Source organism: Salmo salar, chromosome ssa05, assembly GCF_905237065.1.
Source record: "Salmo salar chromosome ssa05, Ssal_v3.1, whole genome shotgun sequence".
Classification (NCBI taxonomy): domain Eukaryota; kingdom Metazoa; phylum Chordata; class Actinopteri; order Salmoniformes; family Salmonidae; genus Salmo; species Salmo salar.
In genome coordinates, this window is record NC_059446.1 from 8,317,838 (window position 1) to 8,339,312 (window position 21,475).

At 44.9% G+C, this 21,475-nt stretch overlaps 1 protein-coding gene and 1 pseudogene across 1 annotated transcript in view; one reads left to right on the forward strand and one right to left on the reverse strand.

The window, feature by feature from the left end:
• Window positions 1-4,732, reverse strand: part of tgfbi (transforming growth factor, beta-induced) — a 33,708-nt gene extending 28,976 nt beyond the window's left edge. The window contains exons 1-2 of the mRNA XM_045717841.1: window positions 4,498-4,732; window positions 4,100-4,198 (exon numbers count right to left, since the gene is read on the reverse strand). Of these exons, the coding sequence (XP_045573797.1) occupies window positions 4,100-4,198; window positions 4,498-4,613 (215 nt within the window). The 5' untranslated portion in view covers window positions 4,614-4,732. The remainder of the gene's footprint in view (window positions 1-4,099; window positions 4,199-4,497) is intronic.
• Window positions 1-21,475, forward strand: part of LOC123743233 (basic proline-rich protein-like) — a 603,964-nt pseudogene that overhangs the window by 434,843 nt on the left and 147,646 nt on the right.

The following is a 21,475-nucleotide window of genomic DNA, read 5'->3' on the forward strand; positions in this document are numbered from 1 at the left end:
AATGGTGCATTGGTCGACACATGACTTTCCCATGCCATACAAAACCTACAACACAATCTCAGAGGGATGTTAGACAGAGCAATAACCAATAGCATCTTGCCCCCTGCAGGGACGTTGACTTTGATTAAACCGCAGCTACTGTGGAAGGCTGTCAGTGCTTTTACTGCCTGTTGTCCAGGACAGGGCCAATCTGGAATATTGATGTTGGTAACTTGAGTTGTCTTTTTACCCTCAGAGGTGGTTAAGCTATTTAACACTACCCGGACTGCTTGATTAGAGAGACACAGGGTATCCATGATCTACTGTGTAACTACCTAGCTAACCAAGTTATTTGTTTCCCCCAAACTAACTCCCTAACTAACCCAAACTAACTACCTAGCTAAACCAGCTATTTATCTCGTCCAAACTAACTAACCCAGCTCTTTATCTCCCCCAAACTAAACCAGCTATTTATCTCCCCAAAACTAATTACCTAGCTAAACCAGCTATTTATGTCCCCAAAACTAACTACCTAGCTAAACAAGCTATTTATCTCGTCCAAACTAACTAACCCAGCTATTTATCTGGTCCAAACGAACTACCTAGATAACCCAGCATTTCTCTCCTCCAAACCAACTACCTCAACTAACCCAGTTATTTATCTCCCCATACTAACACTAAAACTTATCAAACTTCCAGTTCATGTCAACGTCACAAAACGAGAAGAGGATACAGCAACAAAGCGGATGACTCAACGATTCATGGACGAGTCATTTCCTAAGTCATTTCGCAATTTTACATTTAACTAAGATTTTTGGTGCAGTATTTCTAAATGAAAGAAAAATGTGATTGAAAACGAGTCGTCTCACGTTGAACGACAACAACGTCTTTATTGAAGAATCGCTACTGTTGACGAATCACCAACGAAGCGGTGTATACCTTGGCTATTGACTTCGGCTTGCTTCAAGAACAAAAATATTCTGTGCCAGAAACAACCTCCTTCCCCCCCCCCAAAAAAAACCTCACCGAAGTCCAAAACGAATAGAAACGTCATCATAATATACTGCTCAAAAAAATAAAGGGAACACTTAAACAACACAATGTAACTCCAAGCCAATCACACTTCTGTGAAATCAAACTGTCCACTTAGGAAGCAACACTGATTGACAATAAATTTCACATGCTGTTGTGCAAATGGAATAGACAACAGGTGGAAATTATAGGCAATTAGCAAGACACCCCCAATAAAGGAGTGGTTCTGCAGGTGGTAAGCACAGACCACTTCTCAGTTCCTATGCTTCCTGGCTGATGTTTTGGTCACTTTTGAATGCTGGCGGTGCTTTCACTCTAGTGGAAGTATGAGACAGAGTCTACAACACACACAAGTGGCTCAGGTAATGCAGCTCATCCAGGATGGCACATCAATGCGAGCTGTGGCAAGAAGGTTTGCTGTGTCTGTCAGCGTAGTGTCCAGAGCATGGAAGCTCTACCAGGAGACAGGCCAGTACATCAGGAGACGTGGAGGAGGCCGTAGGAGGGCAACAGCCCAGCAGCAGGACCGCTACCTCCGCCTTTGTGCAAAGAGGAGCAGGAGGAGCACTGCCAGAGCCCTGCAAAATGACCTCCAGCAGGCCACAAATGTGTATGTGTCTGCTCAAACGGTCAGAAACAGACTCCATGAGGGTGGTATGAGGGCCCGACGTCCACAGGTGGGGGTTGTGCTTACAGCCCAACACCGTGCAGGACGTTTGGCATTTGCCAGAGAACACCAAGATTGGCAAATTCGCCACTGGCGCCCTGTGCTCTTCACAGATGAAAGCAGGTTCACACTGAGCACATGTGACAGACGTGACAGTCTGGTGATGCCGTGGAGAACGTTCTGCTGCCTGCAACATCCTCCAGCATGACCGGTTTGGCGGTGGGTCAGTCATGGTGTGGGGTGGCATTTCTTTGGGGGGCCGCACAGCCCTCCATGTGCTCGCCAGAGGTAGCCTGACTGCCATTAGGTACCGAGATGAGATCCTCAGACCCCTTGTGAGACCATATGCTGGTGCAGTTGGCCCTGGGTTCCTCCTAATGCAAGACAATGCTAGACCTCATGTGGCTGGAGTGTATCAGCAGTTCCTGCAAGAGGAAGGCATTGATGCTATGGACTGGCCCGCTCGTTCCCCAGAACATGAATCCAATTGAGCACATCTGGGACATCATGTCTCGCTCCATCCACCAACGCCACGTTGCACCACAGACTGTCCAGGAGTTGGCGGATGCTTTAGTCCAGGTCTGGGAGGAGATCCCTCAGGAGACCATCCGCCACCTCATCAGGAGCATGCCCAGGCGTTGTAGGGAGGTCATACAGGCACGTGGAGGCCACACACACTACTGAGCCTCATTTTGACTTGTTTTAAGGACATTACATCAAAGTTGGATCAGACTGTAGTGTGGTTTTCCACTTTAAATTTGAGTGTGACTCCAAATCCAGACCTCCATGGGTTGATAAATTGGATTTCCATTGATTATTTTTGTGTGATTTTGTTGTCATCACATTCAACTATGTAAAGAAAAAAGTATTTAATAAGATTATTTCATTCATTCAGATCTAGGATGTGTTATTTTAGTGTTCCCTTTATTTTTTTGAGCAGTGTATATGCACAAACTCTTTTGGCTGGGAGGCATGCGGACACCTTTCTGCTGTGAAATCCACAATTTATTTATTTATATTTAACTAGGCAAGTCAGTTAAGAACAAATTCTTCTTTTCAATGACGGCCTAGGAACAGTTGGTTAACTGCCTTGTTCAGGGGCAGAACGACAGATTTTTATCTTGTCAGCTCTGGGATTCGATCAAGCAACCTTTCGGTTACTGGCCCAATGCTCTAACCACTATCCTCTAACCACTATCCTCTAACCACTATCCTCTAACCACTAGACTAACTGGACCATTAAGTCATTAACATTTTAAGAAGATATTCTTTCTCCCAGGACTGTTGGGACATCTTGCATTATAGCAGACTATTCATCCCAAATGGAACCCTAGGGGCCCTGGTCAAAAGTAATAGGTTTCTGGTTAAAAGTAGTGCACTATATAGGGAATAGGGTGCCAATTGGGACACACTCACTGTCTCATCTACACTGGCATCAGACTGTCCTGGCAGAACCCAACGACCGCAGGAGAAGTTCTCTCCCATTTGGGACGTACTCACTGTCTCATCTACACTGGCATCAGACTGTCCTGGCAGGACCCAACGACCGCAGGAGAAGTTCTCTCCCATTTGGGACGTACTCACTGTCTCATCTACACTGGCATCAGACTGTCCTGGCAGGACCCAACGACTGCAGGAGAAGTTCTCGTAAAAGGATGAAGAAAAAGCATTTCCCACTTCAACATTCTGGTTACCAACTGAACCAATCTTAACAAGGTTTTGTAATAACAACCTCAATCTCAGCAGATGATTGAAAACAGACCTCACTGCATGTCATTTTTACTACAGCGAGTCATTATGGTTAGCGACTTAAATATTTGTGCTACTTATTCAGGAAGGAATTTCACTTAAGTGCTCTTTAAAACTGTCACCTTCATCATACTTACTCTTTGAAGATGGAGATTTTATGCAAGCTGGTGATTTGGGACTAACTTGAGCATAACTCAAAGTCAAATCAATTCCTTGTCACTGTATGCCATTTTACTGTACCTCTATGCTATGCTTACATCCCCAAATCTGTTAGTTTCTGTCCTTACCCCTGCTGCTCCCAGCAGAATAGAGGTTAAGGTCTAATGTTTTCACTTGACAATCTTATTTGGGAGTTCTCCTTCATGAAACCCACACGAAAGGAAAATTCCTCATTTAAACCAGTGGAAAACTCATAAATCATGCTTAAAATCTATTGTTTACATATCTAAATGAACAATAAAGGAAATGGTCTGCTCAGCACAAATGATAAAAAAAAGTTTGGGATCCTCATCCTTTCCGATGAAGGACATCCTATCCATCCACACTAGATTTATAGTCTACACCAGTAGGCTAAAATACAAATATATTGACGCAGCATGTTATAATAAATCAACTCACTGTCAACCATTCAAATGAACATGCATGTTAATAACATGTTTATATTACACTCACGTTGGCTTGCCGCAGATCTTGCGATGGTACCATTGCTTACAGTTGGTGAAGTATTTCTTGTCAGTCCCTTGTATCTTTTGCATCGCGCACACGTTGGGTCTAAAAAGAGACGAGAGAATAATATTTCATTGCGTTTTATGTTTGGCGGCACATTACAGTAGATAATTGTGAGTTTGCACATCACATCAAATTACTTGTTCACTTTACTACAAAGCAGTTGTGAAGCACAACAAAGTATGCCATTAAAAATCAGTAGCCGTAGTAGGTTATATATTTTTCTAACATAAAACAATAATCATCCTTCGTAATTATACGTACAAAAGTCATGTTTGCTTGAAGTTGCATAGCGCAGAACGTTCTAAGTGCACATCATGATTTGAATAAGTAAGCAGCCTTACCCATGCTGTCTGCCTCTTATCTTGCTGTGCTGAAGAACTGATTGATACGGGGACTTTGCCAAACAAATCGTTGCAATCAAGGTGAGCGCCAAAGTGAATAAAGTTAAGTACTGCATTTTTGACCTTTTCCCCTTATTCCGTCCGCCTCCGCACTCCAGACAAGTCCGAGAACGACGCGACCATGAATATATAGTGAAGGGAACCGTTCTGGGAGGGGCGTGGGGAGTGAGCCAAGATAGGCGTGGGGAATGAAAACCTTTTGCACAAAAAAATAGAATAAGAAAATAAGTCAAACTAACCGAGTCAATCTTATTTTACCACAAATACAGTAATGATATGGAAAGAAAATAGATTAATTAATGAGAACAAATGTATTTCTTGAGATACATTTATTGGTCATCAAATTAGTCACAAATGCAATGCCATCCCTCTTCTGAGACGTGAAGACTTGCATCAGCTCCTCAAAGTAATGCCTGGGTCAGCCATTCGAATCATGGATATTTCACCTTCTGAGGATATCCACTGTAGAGAGTATCATAGCCAGGACATCTAGCCTTCTGAGGATATCCACTGTAGAGAGTATCATAGCCAGGACATCTAGCCTTCTGAGGATATCCACTGTAGAGAGTATCATAGCCAGGACATCTAGCCTTCTGAGGATATCCACTGTAGAGAGTATCATAGCCAGGACATCTAGCCTTCTGAGGATATCCACTGTAGAGAGTATCATAGCCAGGACATCTAGCCTTCTGAGGATATCCACTGTAGAGAGTATCATAGCCAGGACATCTAGCCTTCTGAGGATATCCACTGTAGAGAGTATCATAGCCACGTCATCTAGCATTCTGAGGATATCCACTGTAGAGAGTATCAAAGCCAGGACATCTATTTTACCACAGAAATTCTCAGTTTGACCTGAACAAAGTTTCTCAGCCAATAGATTCAGTCATTGGCTTAGACTGGGAACCCTGGACTGGGAACTCTGACAAAACTGCTTTTTGTTAGTACATCTGTCTCACCCACACCCAGAGTGTTTCAGCAGGGATGAATACATTGCTGGGATTGTCTTCCTCTGACCCTATTGCGTGGGCTGAGCCACTGGCTTACTGGTGCTCTTCCATGCCGTCCCTAGGAGGGGTGCATCACGTCGTGCCAGGCTTTTTTCACTATACTCGACTTTGAGTGGGTTGAGTCACTGACGTGATCTTCCTGTCCGGTTTTGCGCCCCCCCCCCAGGGCTCGTGCGGTGGGGGAGATCTTCGTGGGCTATACTCAGCCTTGTCTCAGGATAGTACGTTGGTGGTCTGTTGATAGCCCTCTAGTGTGGAGGCTGTGCTTTGAGAAAGTGAGTGGGGTTATATCCTGCCTGGTTGGCCCGGTCCGGTGGTATCGTCAGATAGGGTCACGGAGTCTCCCGACCCCTCCTGTCTCAGACTCCAGTATCTATGCTGCAGTAGTCTATCTGCCGGGGGATAGGGTCAGTCTGTTATATATGGTGAAATTCTACACTTGAAGGCAATAAAATCACTGATGAATGATTTCTAGTAATATTATGCACATTTACGAACAATGCATCAAACTATTCAAGAGTGAATCCAATATGTTTCAGTAAAAGGATAATGTTGACACAAGCTAACAGTGATAAGGAACATCCTAGATTAGACTGACAGGGTTAGGGTTAGTTACACTGCCAGGGTTAGTTACACTGACAGGGTTAGTTACACTGCCAGGGTTAGTTACACTGCCAGGGTTAGTTACACTGACAGGGTTAGTTACACTGCCAGGGTTAGGGGTAGTTACACTGACAGGGGTAGTTACACTGACAGGGTTAGTTACACTGCCAGGGTTAGTTACACTGACAGGGTTAGTTACACTGCCAGGGTTAGGGTTAGTTACACTGCCAGGGTTAGTTACACTGACAGGGTTAGTTACACTGCCAGGGTTAGTTACACTGCCAGGGTTAGTTACACTGACAGGGTTAGTTACACTGCCAGGGTTAGGGGTAGTTACACTGACAGGGTTAGTTACACTGACAGGGTTAGTTACACTGCCAGGGTTAGGGGTAGTTACACTGACAGGGTTAGTTACACTGACAGGGTTAGGGTTAGTTACACTGCCAGGGTTAGGGTTAGTTACACTGCCAGGGTTAGTTACACTGCCAGGGTTAGTTACACTGACAGGGTTAGTTACACTGACAGGGTTAGGGTTAGTTACACTGCCAGGGTTAGTTACACTGACAGGGTTAGTTACACTGACAGGGTTAGTTACACTGACAGGGTTAGGGTTAGTTACACTGCCAGGGTTAGGGTTAGTTACACTGCCAGGGTTAGTTACACTGCCAGGGTTAGTTACACTGACAGGGTTAGTTACACTGCCAGGGTTAGGGTTAGTTACACTGCCAGGGTTAGTTACACTGCCAGGGTTAGTTACACTGACAGGGTTAGTTACACTGCCAGGGTTAGGGTTAGTTACACTGACAGGGTTAGGGTTAGTTACACTGCCAGGGTTAGTTACACTGACAGGGTTAGTTACACTGACAGGGTTAGTTACACTGCCAGGGTTAGTTACACTGCCAGGGTTAGTTACACTGACAGGGTTAGTTACACTGCCAGGGTTAGTTACACTGCCAGGGTTAGGGTTAGTTACACTGACAGGGTTAGGGTTAGTTACACTGCCAGGGTTAGTTACACTGACAGGGTTAGTTACACTGACAGGGTTAGTTACACTGACAGGGTTAGTTACACTGACAGGGTTAGTTACACTGACAGGGTTAGGGTTAGTTACACTGCCAGGGTTAGTTACACTGACAGGGTTAGTTACACTGACAGGGTTAGGGTTAGTTACACTGCCAGGGTTAGTTACACTGACAGGGTTAGTTACACTGACAGGGTTAGTTACACTGACAGGGTTAGTTACACTGCCAGGGTTAGTTACACTGCCAGGGTTAGTTACACTGACAGGGTTAGGGTTAGTTACACTGACAGGGTTAGTTACACTGACAGGGTTAGGGTTAGTTACACTGACAGGGTTAGTTACACTGACAGGGTTAGTTACACTGACAGGGTTAGTTACACTGCCAGGGTTAGTTACACTGACAGGGTTAGTTACACTGACAGGGTTAGTTACACTGCCAGGGTTAGTTACACTGACAGGGTTAGTTACACTGACAGGGTTAGTTACACTGACAGGGTTAGTTACACTGCCAGGGTTAGTTACACTGACAGGGTTAGTTACACTGCCAGGGTTAGTTACACTGACAGGGTTAGTTACACTGACAGGGTTAGTTACACTGCCAGGGTTAGTTACACTGACAGGGTTAGTTACACTGACAGGGTTAGTTACACTGCCAGGGTTAGGGTTAGTTACACTGACAGGGTTAGTTACACTGACAGGGTTAGTTACACTGCCAGGGTTAGTTACACTGACAGGGTTAGTTACACTGACAGGGTTAGTTACACTGACAGGGTTAATTACACTGACAGGGTTAGTTACACTGCCAGGGTTAGGGTTAGTTACACTGACAGGGTTAGTTACACTGCCAGGGTTAGTTACACTGCCAGGGTTAGTTACACTGACAGGGTTAGTTACACTGACAGGGTTAGTTACACTGACAGGGTTAGTTACACTGCCAGGGTTAGTTACACTGCCAGGGTTAGGGTTAGTTACACTGACAGGGTTAGTTACACTGCCAGGGTTAGTTACACTGACAGGGTTAGTTACACTGCCAGGGTTAGGGTTAGTTACACTGACAGGGTTAGTTACACTGACAGGGTTAGGGTTAGTTACACTGACAGGGTTAGTTACACTGCCAGGGTTAGTTACACTGCCAGGGTTAGTTACACTGCCAGGGTTAGGGTTAGTTACACTGACAGGGTTAGTTACACTGCCAGGGGTAGTTACACTGACAGGGTTAGTTACACTGACAGGGTTAGGGTTAGTTACACTGACAGGGTTAGTTACACTGCCAGGGTTAGTTACACTGCCAGGGTTAGTTACACTGACAGGGTTAGTTACACTGCCAGGGTTAGGGTTAGTTACACTGACAGGGTTAATTACACTGCCAGGGTTAGGGTTAGTTACACTGACAGGGTTAATTACACTGCCAGGGTTAGTTACACTGACAGGGTTAGTTACACTGCCAGGGTTAGGGTTAGTTACACTGACAGGGTTAGTTACACTGCCAGGGTTAGTTACACTGCCAGGGTTAGTTACACTGACAGGGTTAGTTACACTGCCAGGGTTAGGGTTAGTTACACTGACAGGGTTAATTACACTGCCAGGGTTAGTTACACTGACAGGGTTAGTTACACTGCCAGGGTTAGTTACACTGCCAGGGTTAGGGTTAGTTACACTGACAGGGTTAGTTACACTGACAGGGTTAGTTACACTGACAGGGTTAGTTACACTGCCAGGGTTAGTTACACTGCCAGGGTTAGGGTTAGTTACACTGACAGGGTTAGTTACACTGACAGGGTTAGTTACACTGACAGGGTTAATTACACTGCCAGGGTTAGTTACACTGCCAGGGTTAGGGTTAGTTACACTGACAGGGTTAATTACACTGACAGGGGTAGTTACACTGCCAGGGTTAGGGTTAGTTACACTGCCAGGGTTAGTTACACTGCCAGGGTTAGTTACACTGCCAGGGTTAGTTACACTGCCAGGGTTAGTTACACTGACAGGGTTAATTACACTGCCAGGGTTAGTTACACTGCCAGGGTTAGGGTTAGTTACACTGACAGGGTTAATTACACTGACAGGGGTAGTTACACTGCCAGGGTTAGGGTTAGTTACACTGACAGGGTTAGTTACACTGCCAGGGTTAGTTACACTGCCAGGGTTAGTTACACTGACAGGGTTAGTTACACTGACAGGGTTAGGGTTAGTTACACTGACAGGGTTAGGGTTAGTTACACTGACAGGGTTAGGGTTAGTTACACTGACAGGGTTAGGGTTAGTTACACTGACAGGGTTAGTTACACTGCCAGGGTTAGTTACACTGACAGGGTTAGTTACACTGACAGGGTTAGTTACACTGACAGGGTTAGTTACACTGCCAGGGTTAGGGTTAGTTACACTGACAGGGTTAGTTACACTGCCAGGGTTAGTTACACTGCCAGGGTTAGTTACACTGACAGGGTTAGTTACACTGACAGGGTTAATTACACTGACAGGGGTAGTTACACTGCCAGGGTTAGGGTTAGTTACACTGACAGGGTTAGTTACACTGCCAGGGTTCATTACACTGCCAGGGTTAGTTACACTGCCAGGGGGAGTTACACTGACAGGGTTCATTACACTGCCAGGGTTAATTACACTGCCAGGGTTAGTTACACTGCCAGGGTTAGTTACACTGCCAGGGTTCATTACACTGCCAGGGTTCATTACACTGCCAGGGTTCATTACACTGACAGGGTGCCAGCTACAGGATCTAGACCACATTTCAACTAACTGCACAGAGCTCTGCTGTCTGCCCTGTCTGCCCTGTCTGCGCTGTCTGCCCTGTCTGCCCTGTCTGCCCTGTCTGCCCTGTCTGCCCTTGATGGGTAGTATTTGGGCAAATGGAACAGGACACATTTCAAGGTGTTTCCCCCAGACACGGCTTCAGCTTTTATGCCAAACAGAAGACTTTTAAAGCCCTCTAGATCCAGCGAGGGAGACTGGGATTTGCTGCAGCTTTGATGCCAACCCAGAAGTTGACTTAAGCTGCTGTAAAGTAATGCCTCTCTACCTCTACAGCCTTGGTACTTCCTCACACTGGAGCTAATAATTACATTAATGTTGATTTAGGTCTACCACACAAATATTTGACTGAACACACAAGAGGTCTTGCCAAATCGACCAAGGCGACCATGAAGCATTGGTTTCTAGAAGGTCCAGCAAACAAGGCAGACTAAAGCTTAAAGTCCAGTCAGTCAGACAAACTTTAGGAATAATTTCTACCCAGCTGTAGGATCCTGTAGATTCCAGTGTGTGTCAGGTATGAAGGAAGACCAATAAATCTACAATACCAGTCTCTAAAAGACCTCTCTTGTTCCCCTCCATACCATTATAATGCTTCATTGACCAAATGGTATTTCATACTAGCTCACTTCCACATAGAGAGAGAGGGAAAAGGGAGCAGGGAGGTTGGAGGGTTATTTCCTCACAGAGAGAGAGCAGGGAGGTTGGAGGTTCGGGGGTTAGTTCAGGGAGGTTGGAGGGTCAGGGGTTAGTTCAGGGAGGTTGGAGGGTCAGGGGTTAGTTCAGGGAGGTTAGAGGTTCAGGGGTTAGTTCAGGGAGGTTGGAGGTTCAGGGGTTAGTTCAGGGAGGTTGGAGGTTCAGGGGTTAGTTCAGGGAGGTTAGAGGTTCGGGGGTTAGTTCAGGGAGGTTGGAGGTTCAGGGGTTAGTTCAGGGAGGTTGGAGGGTCAGGGGTTAGTTCAGGGAGGTTGGAGGGTCAGGGGTTAGTTCAGGGAGGTTGGAGGTTCAGGGGTTAGTTCAGGGAGGTTAGAGGGTCGGGGGTTAGTTCAGGGAGGTTGGAGGGTCAGGGGTTTAGTTCAGGGAGGTTAGAGGTCAGGGGTTAGTTCAGGGAGGTTGGAGGTTCAGGGGTTAGTTCAGGGAGGTTAGAGGTTCAGGGGTTAGTTCAGGGAGGTTAGAGGGTCAGGGGTTAGTTCAGGGAGGTTAGAGGGTCAGGGGTTAGTTCAGGGAGGTTAGAGGGTCAGGGGTTAGTTCAGGGAGGTTAGAGGGTCAGGGGTTAATTCAGGGAGGTTGAGGGTCAGGGGTTAATTCGGGGAGGTTTGAGGTTTGGGGGTTAGTTCAGGGAGGTTGGAGGGTCAGGGGTTAGTTCAGGGAGGTTGGAGGGTCAGGGGTTAGTTCAGGGAGGTTAGAGGTTCAGGGGTTAGTTCAGGGAGGTTGGAGGTTCAGGGGTTAGTTCAGGGAGGTTGGAGGGTCGGGGGTTAGTTCAGGGAGGTTAGAGGTTCGGGGGTTAGTTTGGGGAGGTTAGAGGGTCAGGGGTTAGTTCAGGGAGGTTGGAGGGTCAGGGGTTAGTTCAGGGAGGTTGGAGGGTCGGGGTTAGTTTGGGGAGGTTAGAGGGTCAGGGGTTAGTTTGGGGAGGTTAGAGGGTCAGGGGTTAGTTCAGGGAGGTTAGAGGGTCAGGGTTAGTTTGGGGAGGTTAGAGGGTCAGGGGTTAGTTTGGGGAGGTTAGAGGGTCAGGGGTTAGTTCAGGGAGGTTGAGGTTCGGGGGTTAGTTTGGGGAGGTTAGAGGGTCAGGGGTTAGGGGTTCTGATCAATATTAGTAGACTACAGTGCATTCGGAAAGTATTCAGACCTCTTGACTTTTTCCACATTTTGTTACGTTACAGCCTTATTCTAAAATTGATTAAAAAAAAAAATTCAACATCAATCTACACACAATACCCCATAACGACAAACCAAAAACAGGTTTATAGATATGTTTGCATATTTATACAAATTAAAAAACGGAAATATGACATTTACATAAGTATTCAGACCTTTTACTCAGTACTTTGTTGAAGCACCTTTAGCGGCGATTACAGCTTTGAGTCTTCTTGGGTATGACGCTACATTCTTCTCTGCAGATCCTCTCAAGCTCTGTCAGGTTGGATGGGGAGCATCGCTGCACAGTTATTTTCAGGTCTCTCCAGAGATGTTCGATCGGGTTTAAGTCCGGGCTCTGGCTGGGCCACTCAAGGAAATTCAGAGTCTTAACGTGTGTTGTCTTGGCTGTGTGCTTAGCGTCATTTTCCTGTGGGAAGGTGAACCGTCGCCCCAGTCTGAGGTCCTGAGTGCTTTGGATCAGGTTTTCATCTCTCTGTACTCTTCTCCATTCATTTTCCCTTCGTCCTGACTAGTCTCCCAGTCCCTGCCACTGAAAAACATCCCCACAGCATGACGCTGCCACCACCATGCTTCACCGTAGGGATGGTGCCAGGTTTCCTCCAGACGTGACGCTTGACATTCAGGCGAAATAGTTCAATCTTGGTTTCATCAGACCAGAGAATCTTGTTTCTCATGGTCTAAATGTCCTTTAGGTGCCTTTTGGCAAGGTCCAAGCGGGCTGTCATGTGCCTTTTACTGAGGAGTGGCTTCCGTCTGGCCACTTTACCATAAAGGCCTGGTTGGTGGAATGCTGCAGAGATGGTTGTCCTTCTGGAAGGTTCTCCCATCTCAACAGAGGAACTCTGGAACTCTGTCAGAGTGACCATTGGGTTCTTGGTCACCTCCTTGACCAAGGTCCTTCTCCTTCGATTGCTCAGTTTGGCCGGGCGGCCAACTCTAGGAAGAGTCTTGGTGGTTCCAAACTTTTTCCATTTAAGAATTATAGAAGCCACTGCATTCTTGGGGACCTTCAATGCTGCAGAAATGTTTTGGTTTCATAGCAAAGGAATTGAATACTTATGTAAATAAGGCATTTCTGTTTTTCATTATTAATACCTTTGCAAACATTTCAAAAAAACTGTTTTCGCTTTGTCATTATGGGGTATTGTGTGTAGATTAATGAGGAAAAAAATGTATTTAATACATTCTAGAATAAGGTTGTAAGACCTTCTCTTCCTTCCTGTCTATGTGTTCTAGAGACCTTTACATATAGGAGTCATTAGACAAACGGGTCTTCTGTACTGGGGAGTTTTGCTAAGAGCCCTGACGCTCGGTCTGAACTTTTTTGAGAGCATAAGGACCTTATCTTTCATATCAGCAATAAATCATTTCCAAAAAACCAAAAGGTTAAATTGATACATACCTTTTTAATTAAGGGGTTAGTGTTCCCTCACGGCCATATCTCCATGTTACAGGACTTGTTTGTGGAAGACAGACAGAAGACGGAGGGACCACTTGTGCTAATTAGCTATCTAGCATGCTCCTGTGTGTAGTGGAAGAAGGACCTCCAGAAATATGTTGTCACTGAAAAATACTGTCATCTACAACTGTGATAAAGCCGGTTAAAACAGGTTAAAGCCGGTTAAAACAGGTTAAAACAGTGTACAGTAAGTGTAGATTTTGCATTTGTGAAATAATTTTTATGTGATATGAAAGTAGAGGGATTTATGTTTCTATAACCGTACCGCAATTGAGAATCGATTCACGTTTAGGTGGAGTATTTGGCTGCTTTGTCTGCCAGAGCCGGTGTACCTCTGAGATATCACAGAAGATCCACGAACCTTAAGGACTAATGGTAGGATCCTTAAGGGCTCTTTAAGGAGTCCTAGTAGGATCCTTAAGGAGTCATGGTAGGATCCTTAAGGACTCCTTAAGTAGTGATGTTAGGATCCTTAAGGAGTAATGGTAGGATCCTTAAGGAGTAATGGTAGGATCCTTAAGGAGTCATGGTAGGATCCTTAAGGAGTCATGGTAGGATTCTTAACAGTACATCTTTTGTTAGTGTGCTATATGTTTGTGGGTCTCTTTACTGGCTGGCGCATTGGAGGGGAACATTCTAATTCTTTAATGGGCATTTCTCAGGGTGGGGTGGGTTAGCATAGAGCTGCACAGCTGAGGACCCCTCTACATCATCAGGGAAGACTGAAAGGTTGTGACGCCCCTGAGACCTGTGTAGGTACACTGTTACCCTCCTCAAACAAACAGAGAAACACTACATGAGTGTGTGTGTGTGTGTGTGTGTGTGTGTGTGTGTGTGTGTGTGTGTGTGTGTGTGTGTGTGTGTGTGTGTGTGTGTGTGTGTGTGTGTGTGTGTGTGTGTGTGTGTGTGCAATAGTATTTGCTGTGTGTACAGTTATTTATTTAATCATTTTTTAAATAATGGTCAGGAAGGGAGGAAAGTATTTGAGAAGTAATTTCTCACATTTTCAAAGTAATACATACAAATGGATAGATATACCATTTTATCTGAGAGAGTGGTTGTTGGGGCTGCATCTCTTCTATTGTTATTGAAAGAAGACAGAGATGAAATATGACAGGTTAACTTGTGGACAGCCATCTGTTTCTTCTATCAGGGTTTTACAGCCATGTCCAACAGGAGTGAGTTACCATGGGACATAGAGCTGAACAGTTAACTATACCGCTGCCATGGGACATAGAGCTGAACAGTTAACTATACTGCTGCCATGGGGCCTAGAGCTGAACAGTTAACTATACCGCTGCCATGGGACATAGCTAGAGATGAACAGTTAACTATACTGCTGCCATGGGGCCTAGAGCTGAACAGTTAACTATACTGCTGCCATGGGGCCTAGAGCTGAACAGTTAACTATACTGCTGCCATGGGGCCTAGAGCTGAACAGTTAACTATACTGCTGCCATGGCACATAGCTAGAGCTGAACAGTTAACTATACTGCTGCCATGGGGCCTAGAGCTGAACAGTTAACTATACCACTGCCATGGGGCCTAGAGCTGAACAGTTAACTATACTGCTGCCATGGGGCCTAGAGCTGAACAGTTAACTATACCACTGCCATGGGACATAGAGCTGAACAGTTAACTATACCACTGCCATGGGACATAGCTAGAGCTGAACAGTTAACTATACTGCTGCCATGGGGCCTAGAGCTGAACAGTTAACTATACTGCTGCCATGGCACATAGCTAGAGCTGAACAGTTAACTATACTGCTGCCATGGGGCCTAGAGCTGAACAGTTAACTATACCACTGCCATGGGACATAGCTAGAGCTGAACAGTTAACTATACTGCTGCCATGGGACATAGCTAGAGCTGAACAGTTAACTATACTGCTGCCATGGGGCCTAGAGCTGAACAGTTAACTATACTGCTGCCATGGGGCCTAGAGCTGAACAGTTAACTATACTGCTGCCATGGGACATAGCTAGAGCTGAACAGTTAACTATACTGCTGCCATGGGGCCTAGAGCTGAACAGTTAACTATACTGCTGCCATGGGGCCTAGAGCTGAACAGTTAACTATACCACTGCCATGGGACATAGCTAGAGCTGAACAGTTAACTATACTGCTGCCATGGGGCCTAGAGCTGAACAGTTAACTATACTGCTGCCATGGGGCCTAGAGCTGAACAGTTAACTATACTGCTGCCATGGGACATAGAGCTGAACAGTTAACTATACTGCTGCCATGGGACATAGAGCTGAACAGTTAACTATACTGCTGCCATGGGGCCTAGAGCTGAACAGTTAACTATACTGCTGCCATGGGACATAGAGCTGAACAGTTAACTATACTGCTGCCATGGGGCCTAGAGCTGAACAGTTAACTATACTGCTGCCATGGGACATAGCTAGAGCTGAACAGTTAACTATACTGCTGCCATGGGACATAGAGCTGAACAGTTAACTATACTGCTGCCATGGGGTCTAGAGCTGAACAGTTAACTATACCGCTGCCATGGGGCCTAGAGCTGAACATTTAACTATACTGCTGCCATGGGGCCTAGAGCTGAACAGTTAACTATACTGCTGCCATGGGACATAGAGCTGAACAGTTAACTATACTGCTGCCATGGGGCCTAGAGCTGAACAGTTAACTATACTGCTGCCATGGGGCCTAGAGCTGAACAGTTAACTATACCGCTGCCATGGGGTCTAGAGCTGAACAGTTAACTATACTGCTGCCATGGGGTCTAGAGCTGAACAGTTAACTATACTGCTGCCATGGGGCCTAGAGCTGAACAGTTAACTATACCGCTGCCATGGGGCCTAGAGCTGAACAGTTAACTATACTGCTGCCATGGGGCCTAGAGCTGAACAGTTAACTATACCACTGCCATGGGGCCTAGAGCTGAACAGTTAACTATACCGCTGCCATGGGGCCTAGAGCTGAACAGTTAACTATACTGCTGCCATGGGACATAGCTAGAGCTGAACAGTTAACTATACTGCTGCCATGGGACATAGAGCTGAACAGTTAACTATACTGCTGCCATGGGGTCTAGAGCTGAACAGTTAACTATACTACTGCCATGGGGCCTAGAGCTGAACAGTTAACTATACTGCTGCCATGGGGCCTAGAGCTGAACAGTTAACTATACTGCTGCCATGGGGCCTAGAGCTGAACAGTTAACTATACCGCTGCCATGGGGCCTAGAGCTGAACAGTTAACTATACCGCTGCCATGGGGCCTAGAGCTGAACAGTTAACTATACTGCTGCCATGGGGCCTAGAGCTGAACAGTTAACTATACTGCTGCCATGGGGCCTAGAGCTGAACAGTTAACTATATTGCTGCCATGGGGCCTAGAGCTGAACAGTTAACTATACCGCTGCCATGGGGCCTAGAGCTGAACAGTTAACTATACTGCTGCCATGGGACCTAGAGCTGAACAGTTAACTATACTGCTGCCATGGGGTCTAGAGCTGAACAGTTAACTATACCGCTGCCATGGGGCCTAGAGCTGAACAGTTAACTATACTGCTGCCATGGGGCCTAGAGCTGAACAGTTAACTATACTGCTGCCATGGGGCCTAGAGCTGAACAGTTAACTATACCGCTGCCATGGGGTCTAGAGCTGAACAGTTAACTATACTGCTGCCATGGGGCCTAGAGCTGAACAGTTAACTATACCGCTGCCATGGGGCCTAGAGCTGAACAGTTAACTATACTGCTGCCATGGGGCCTAGAGCTGAACAGTTAACTATACTGCTGCCATGGGGCCTAGAGCTGAACAGTTAACTATATTGCTGCCATGGGGCCTAGAGCTGAACAGTTAACTATACTGCAGCCATGGGGCCTAGAGCTGAACAGTTAACTATACTGCTGCCATGGGGCCTAGAGCTGAACAGTTAACTATACTGCTGCCATGGGGCCTAGAGCTGAACTTACTTTGCACACAGAGAGAACCAAACAGAGCAACGGAATGATAACGAACAGATTTATTTAAATTTATTTATATTGTTTTATTGCGTAGGGACATATACAATCCAAAGATTTTACAAAGGTAAATTGGATTATATCATCACATTTTATCTGGCTTTTCTACTGAACACCTGGGTGAAAACACTATTTGAAAACTTTCAAATACTTTAAGAATTTTCTTTAGCCTGCCTGGAGTTTCAGGTGCCTGCCTGGAGGTTGGCAGTTTTGGGACTACTCTGTTGGTTCCATTAAGCCAGACAAAGTTGATCAAGCACAGATTAAGTATTTGGAACGATTTTTCATAGTATTTGAACCCATGTGTGTTTGTAGCTGGGTTTTCCTCTCTAAACCAGCAGCTGTAGAAAGAATAGTATTTGAACCCATGTAACTGTGTTTTCCTCTCTAAACCAGCAGCTGTAGAAAGAATAGTGTTTTTTTCTATTTCCTCTACTCAGGGGTAGGACAGGTCTACTTCTTGTCTGCCTCCATACCATACATGCTAAGGTTCAATTCAACTACAAAATGTAATGGGTATGGCATTAGCTGTAGACAAAATCAAACCGAGACACCAGCCCCCCTCCCTCACTTCACTGTATCACTTCCACTGCACATTCTGCAACTACACCGACATGCAATGTACCCCCAAATAAGGAGAAATAACCAAATAAGGAGAAAGAAGATCATGTATATGTATATATGAAGAAGAGTTGGTCTATGGAGACAATTCCAAAATGTAGATATTTCATCCAGTAAATTCTCAAAAGGTTACAAAAGGACAGTTACTGTAAGTGTGCATGTGCTGTGGTATAGTGTAGGTTGTGAGTGGAAGCAATAGCTAGCGACTCAGCAAGAGACCATTCAGAACAAATACTGCGGTTACCTTAAAAGCATAGAGAGATCCTCAGTTCAGACAAACAGGTGTCTTTGTGTATAAAGACAAAGCTGATGTAGTGGTTACGTAAGTTCTCCGGAATCTCTCCTGTAAACATCCTCAGAGCATAAATCTGAGTCATCAGAGCCTTTATCAACACTTATCCTCTCCAAACCTTTTGAAACACAGTAGCTGGGACCAAATATTTGTCAATTGGTCACTCCAACCTATATAGGAATGGAATAAATAGTATACATTTTATTTTTAAGCATTTCACTTCTTTGTCTAGTGTTTTATCAGTTGGCCGCTGTATCTCACAATCTGAAAAGATTGTAGTAGACCTTCCGTCAAACGAGGTCTCAAATGATGCAGCAGGGTTAAATCAAATATAATTTCATTGGTAGGTTACACATTCTTAGCAGATGTTATTGGTCAGTTACACATACTTAGCAGATGTTATTGGTCAGTTATACATACTTAGCAGATGTTATTGGTCAGTTATACATACTTAGCAGATGTTATTGGTCAGTTATACATACTTAGCAGATGTTATTGGTCAGTTACACATACTTAGCAGATGTTATTGGTCAGTTACACATACTTAGCAGATGTTATTGGTCAGTTATACATACTTAGCAGATGTTAGTGGTCAGTTACACATACTTAGCAGATGTTATTGGTCAGTTACACATACTTAGCAGATGTTATTGGTCAGTTGCACATACTTAGCAGATGTTATTGGTCAGTTATACATACTTAACAGATGTTAGTGGTCAGTTACACATACTTAGCAGATGTTATTGGTCAGTTACACATACTTAGCAGATGTTATTGGTCAGTTACACATACTTAGCAGATGTTATTGGTCAGTTATACATACTTAGCAGATGTTATTGGTCAGTTACACATACTTAGCAGATGTTATTGGTCAGTTACACATACTTAGCAGATGTTAGTGGTCAGTTACACATACTTAGCAGATGTTATTGGTCAGTTACACATACTTAGCAGATGTTATTGGTCAGTTACACATACTTAGCAGATGTTATTGGTCAGTTATACATACTTAGCAGATGTTATTGGTCAGTTACACATACTTAGCAGATGTTATTGGTCAGTTACACATACTTAGCAGATGTTATTGGTCAGTTACACATACTTCGCAGATGTTATTGGTCAGTTATACATACTTAACAGATGTTAGTGGTCAGTTACACATACTTAGCAGATGTTAGTGGTCAGTTACACATACTTAGCAGATGTTATTGGTCAGTTATACATACTTAGCAGATGTTATTGGTCAGTTACACATACTTAGCAGATGTTATTGGCCAGTTACACATACTTAGCAGATGTTGTTGTGGGTGTAGCAAAATGCTTGTGTTCTTAGCTCCAACAGTGCAGTAATATCTAACAATTCACAACAATACACACAAATCTAAAAGTAAAAGAATGGAATTAAGAAATACATAAATATTAGGTTGAGCAATGTTGGAGTGGCATTGACTAAAATACAGTAGAATAGAATACAGTATATACATATGAGATGAGTAAAGCAGTATGTAAACATTATTAAAGTGACTAGTGTTCCATTATTAAAGTGACCAGTGATTCCAAGTCTATGTATATAGGGCAGCAGCCTCTAAGGTGCAGGGTTGAGTAACCAGCTAGCGATGGCTTTTTAACATTCTGATGGCCTTGAGATGAAAGCAGTTTTTCAGTCTCTCTGTCCCAGCTTTGATGCACTTGTACTGACCTCACCTTCTGGATGTTAGTGGGGTGATCATGCTGTGGCTCGGGTGGTTGATGGCCTTGATGATCTTTTTGGCCTTCCTATAACATCGGGTGCTGTAGGTGTCCTGGAGGGCAGGTCGTTTGCCCCCGGTGGTACATTGGGCAGACGGCACCACCCTCTGGAGGTGTGCACCTGTAAAAGTTGGTGAGGGTTTTAGGTGCCAAGCCAAATTTCTTCAGCCTCCTGAGGTTGGAGAGGCGCCTTCGGCACCACATAGTCTGTGTGGGTGGACCATTTCAGATCATCAGTGATGTGTATGCTGAGGAACTTGAAGCTTCCTACCTTCTCCACTGCGGTCCCGTCGATGTGGATAAGAGCGTGTTCCCTCTGCTGTTTCCTGAAGCCCACGATCAGCTCCTTTTTTTTGTTGACGTTGAGTGAGAAGTTATTTTCCTGGCACCACTCTCCCAGGGCCCTCACCTCCTCCCTGTAGGCTGTCTCGTCATTGTTGGTAATCAGGCCTACTACTGTTGTGTCGTCTGCAAACTTGAAGATTGAGTTGGAGGCATGCTTGGCCACACAGTCATGGGTGAACAGGGAGTACATGAGGGGGCTGAGCACACACCTATGTTGGGCCCCTGTGTTGAGGATCAACGAAGCGGAGGTGTTGTTTCCTACCTTCACCACCTTGGGGCGGCCCGTCACGAAGTCCAGGACCAAGTTGCACAGGGCGGGGTTCAGACCCAGGGTCCCGAGCTTAATGATGAGTTTGTAGGGTACTCATCGTTAAGAAGAACAGGTTGTTTAATCTGTCAATTTAAAGTAGAATATGGTCATTTAGATTAATCGGCTATCATACTGGTGTAGCTTTGTGCTTGTAGTTGGGTCAGGTTACCAGGGCAGATGTCTTGAAGTGACAAGGGTCAGTGGCTCACAAAAGTTCTCTGAGCCATGTTTACTGCAAGCTCCCACTGAACTCCAATGAATTGTGTTGGTGGGATCAACTCCCTGCCTACCTGTAGACTCACAAAGCCTGTGGCCTCACGTAACTGTGGTAAAGTTGAACAGCCTTCCCTTGAAAGGGAAACCCATCTGTATAGTTTCACTGACAACGTCTGTCCCCTGGATTCAATATCATCAACCATTGAGGTAGTCAATTGTGGTCAGGTTTCATTGTTAGAAAGGCAATGAATTGGTTCCTATTATCATGGATGAATAGCAAGCTAAGATAAATGTCACACATCATCATCATCATCATGACTGCTCTTCAGGTGGATGAGTAAAATAATGTATTCTCAAAACCGTTGTTCATATTTTTTAAATTTTATTTCAGGTGGCAACTAGTGGTTGTGGCAATGCAAAACTGAAATAAAACCTTAAAACACATCTAAAATAATATGCCTAATCTGTAGGAGCCCACATCGTTGTCCTTATATACAGTGACTCATTAGTGGACAGAGTGACGTTTTTAAATATGCAACATTAATAAAAATGTGATTATAAAGTGATTATAAACGTTATTACAGGTTGCTAGATAAAAGGCTCCGTTTTTTCACCTACCCTCACCAGCAGACAATTAGACCAAAAACAAAC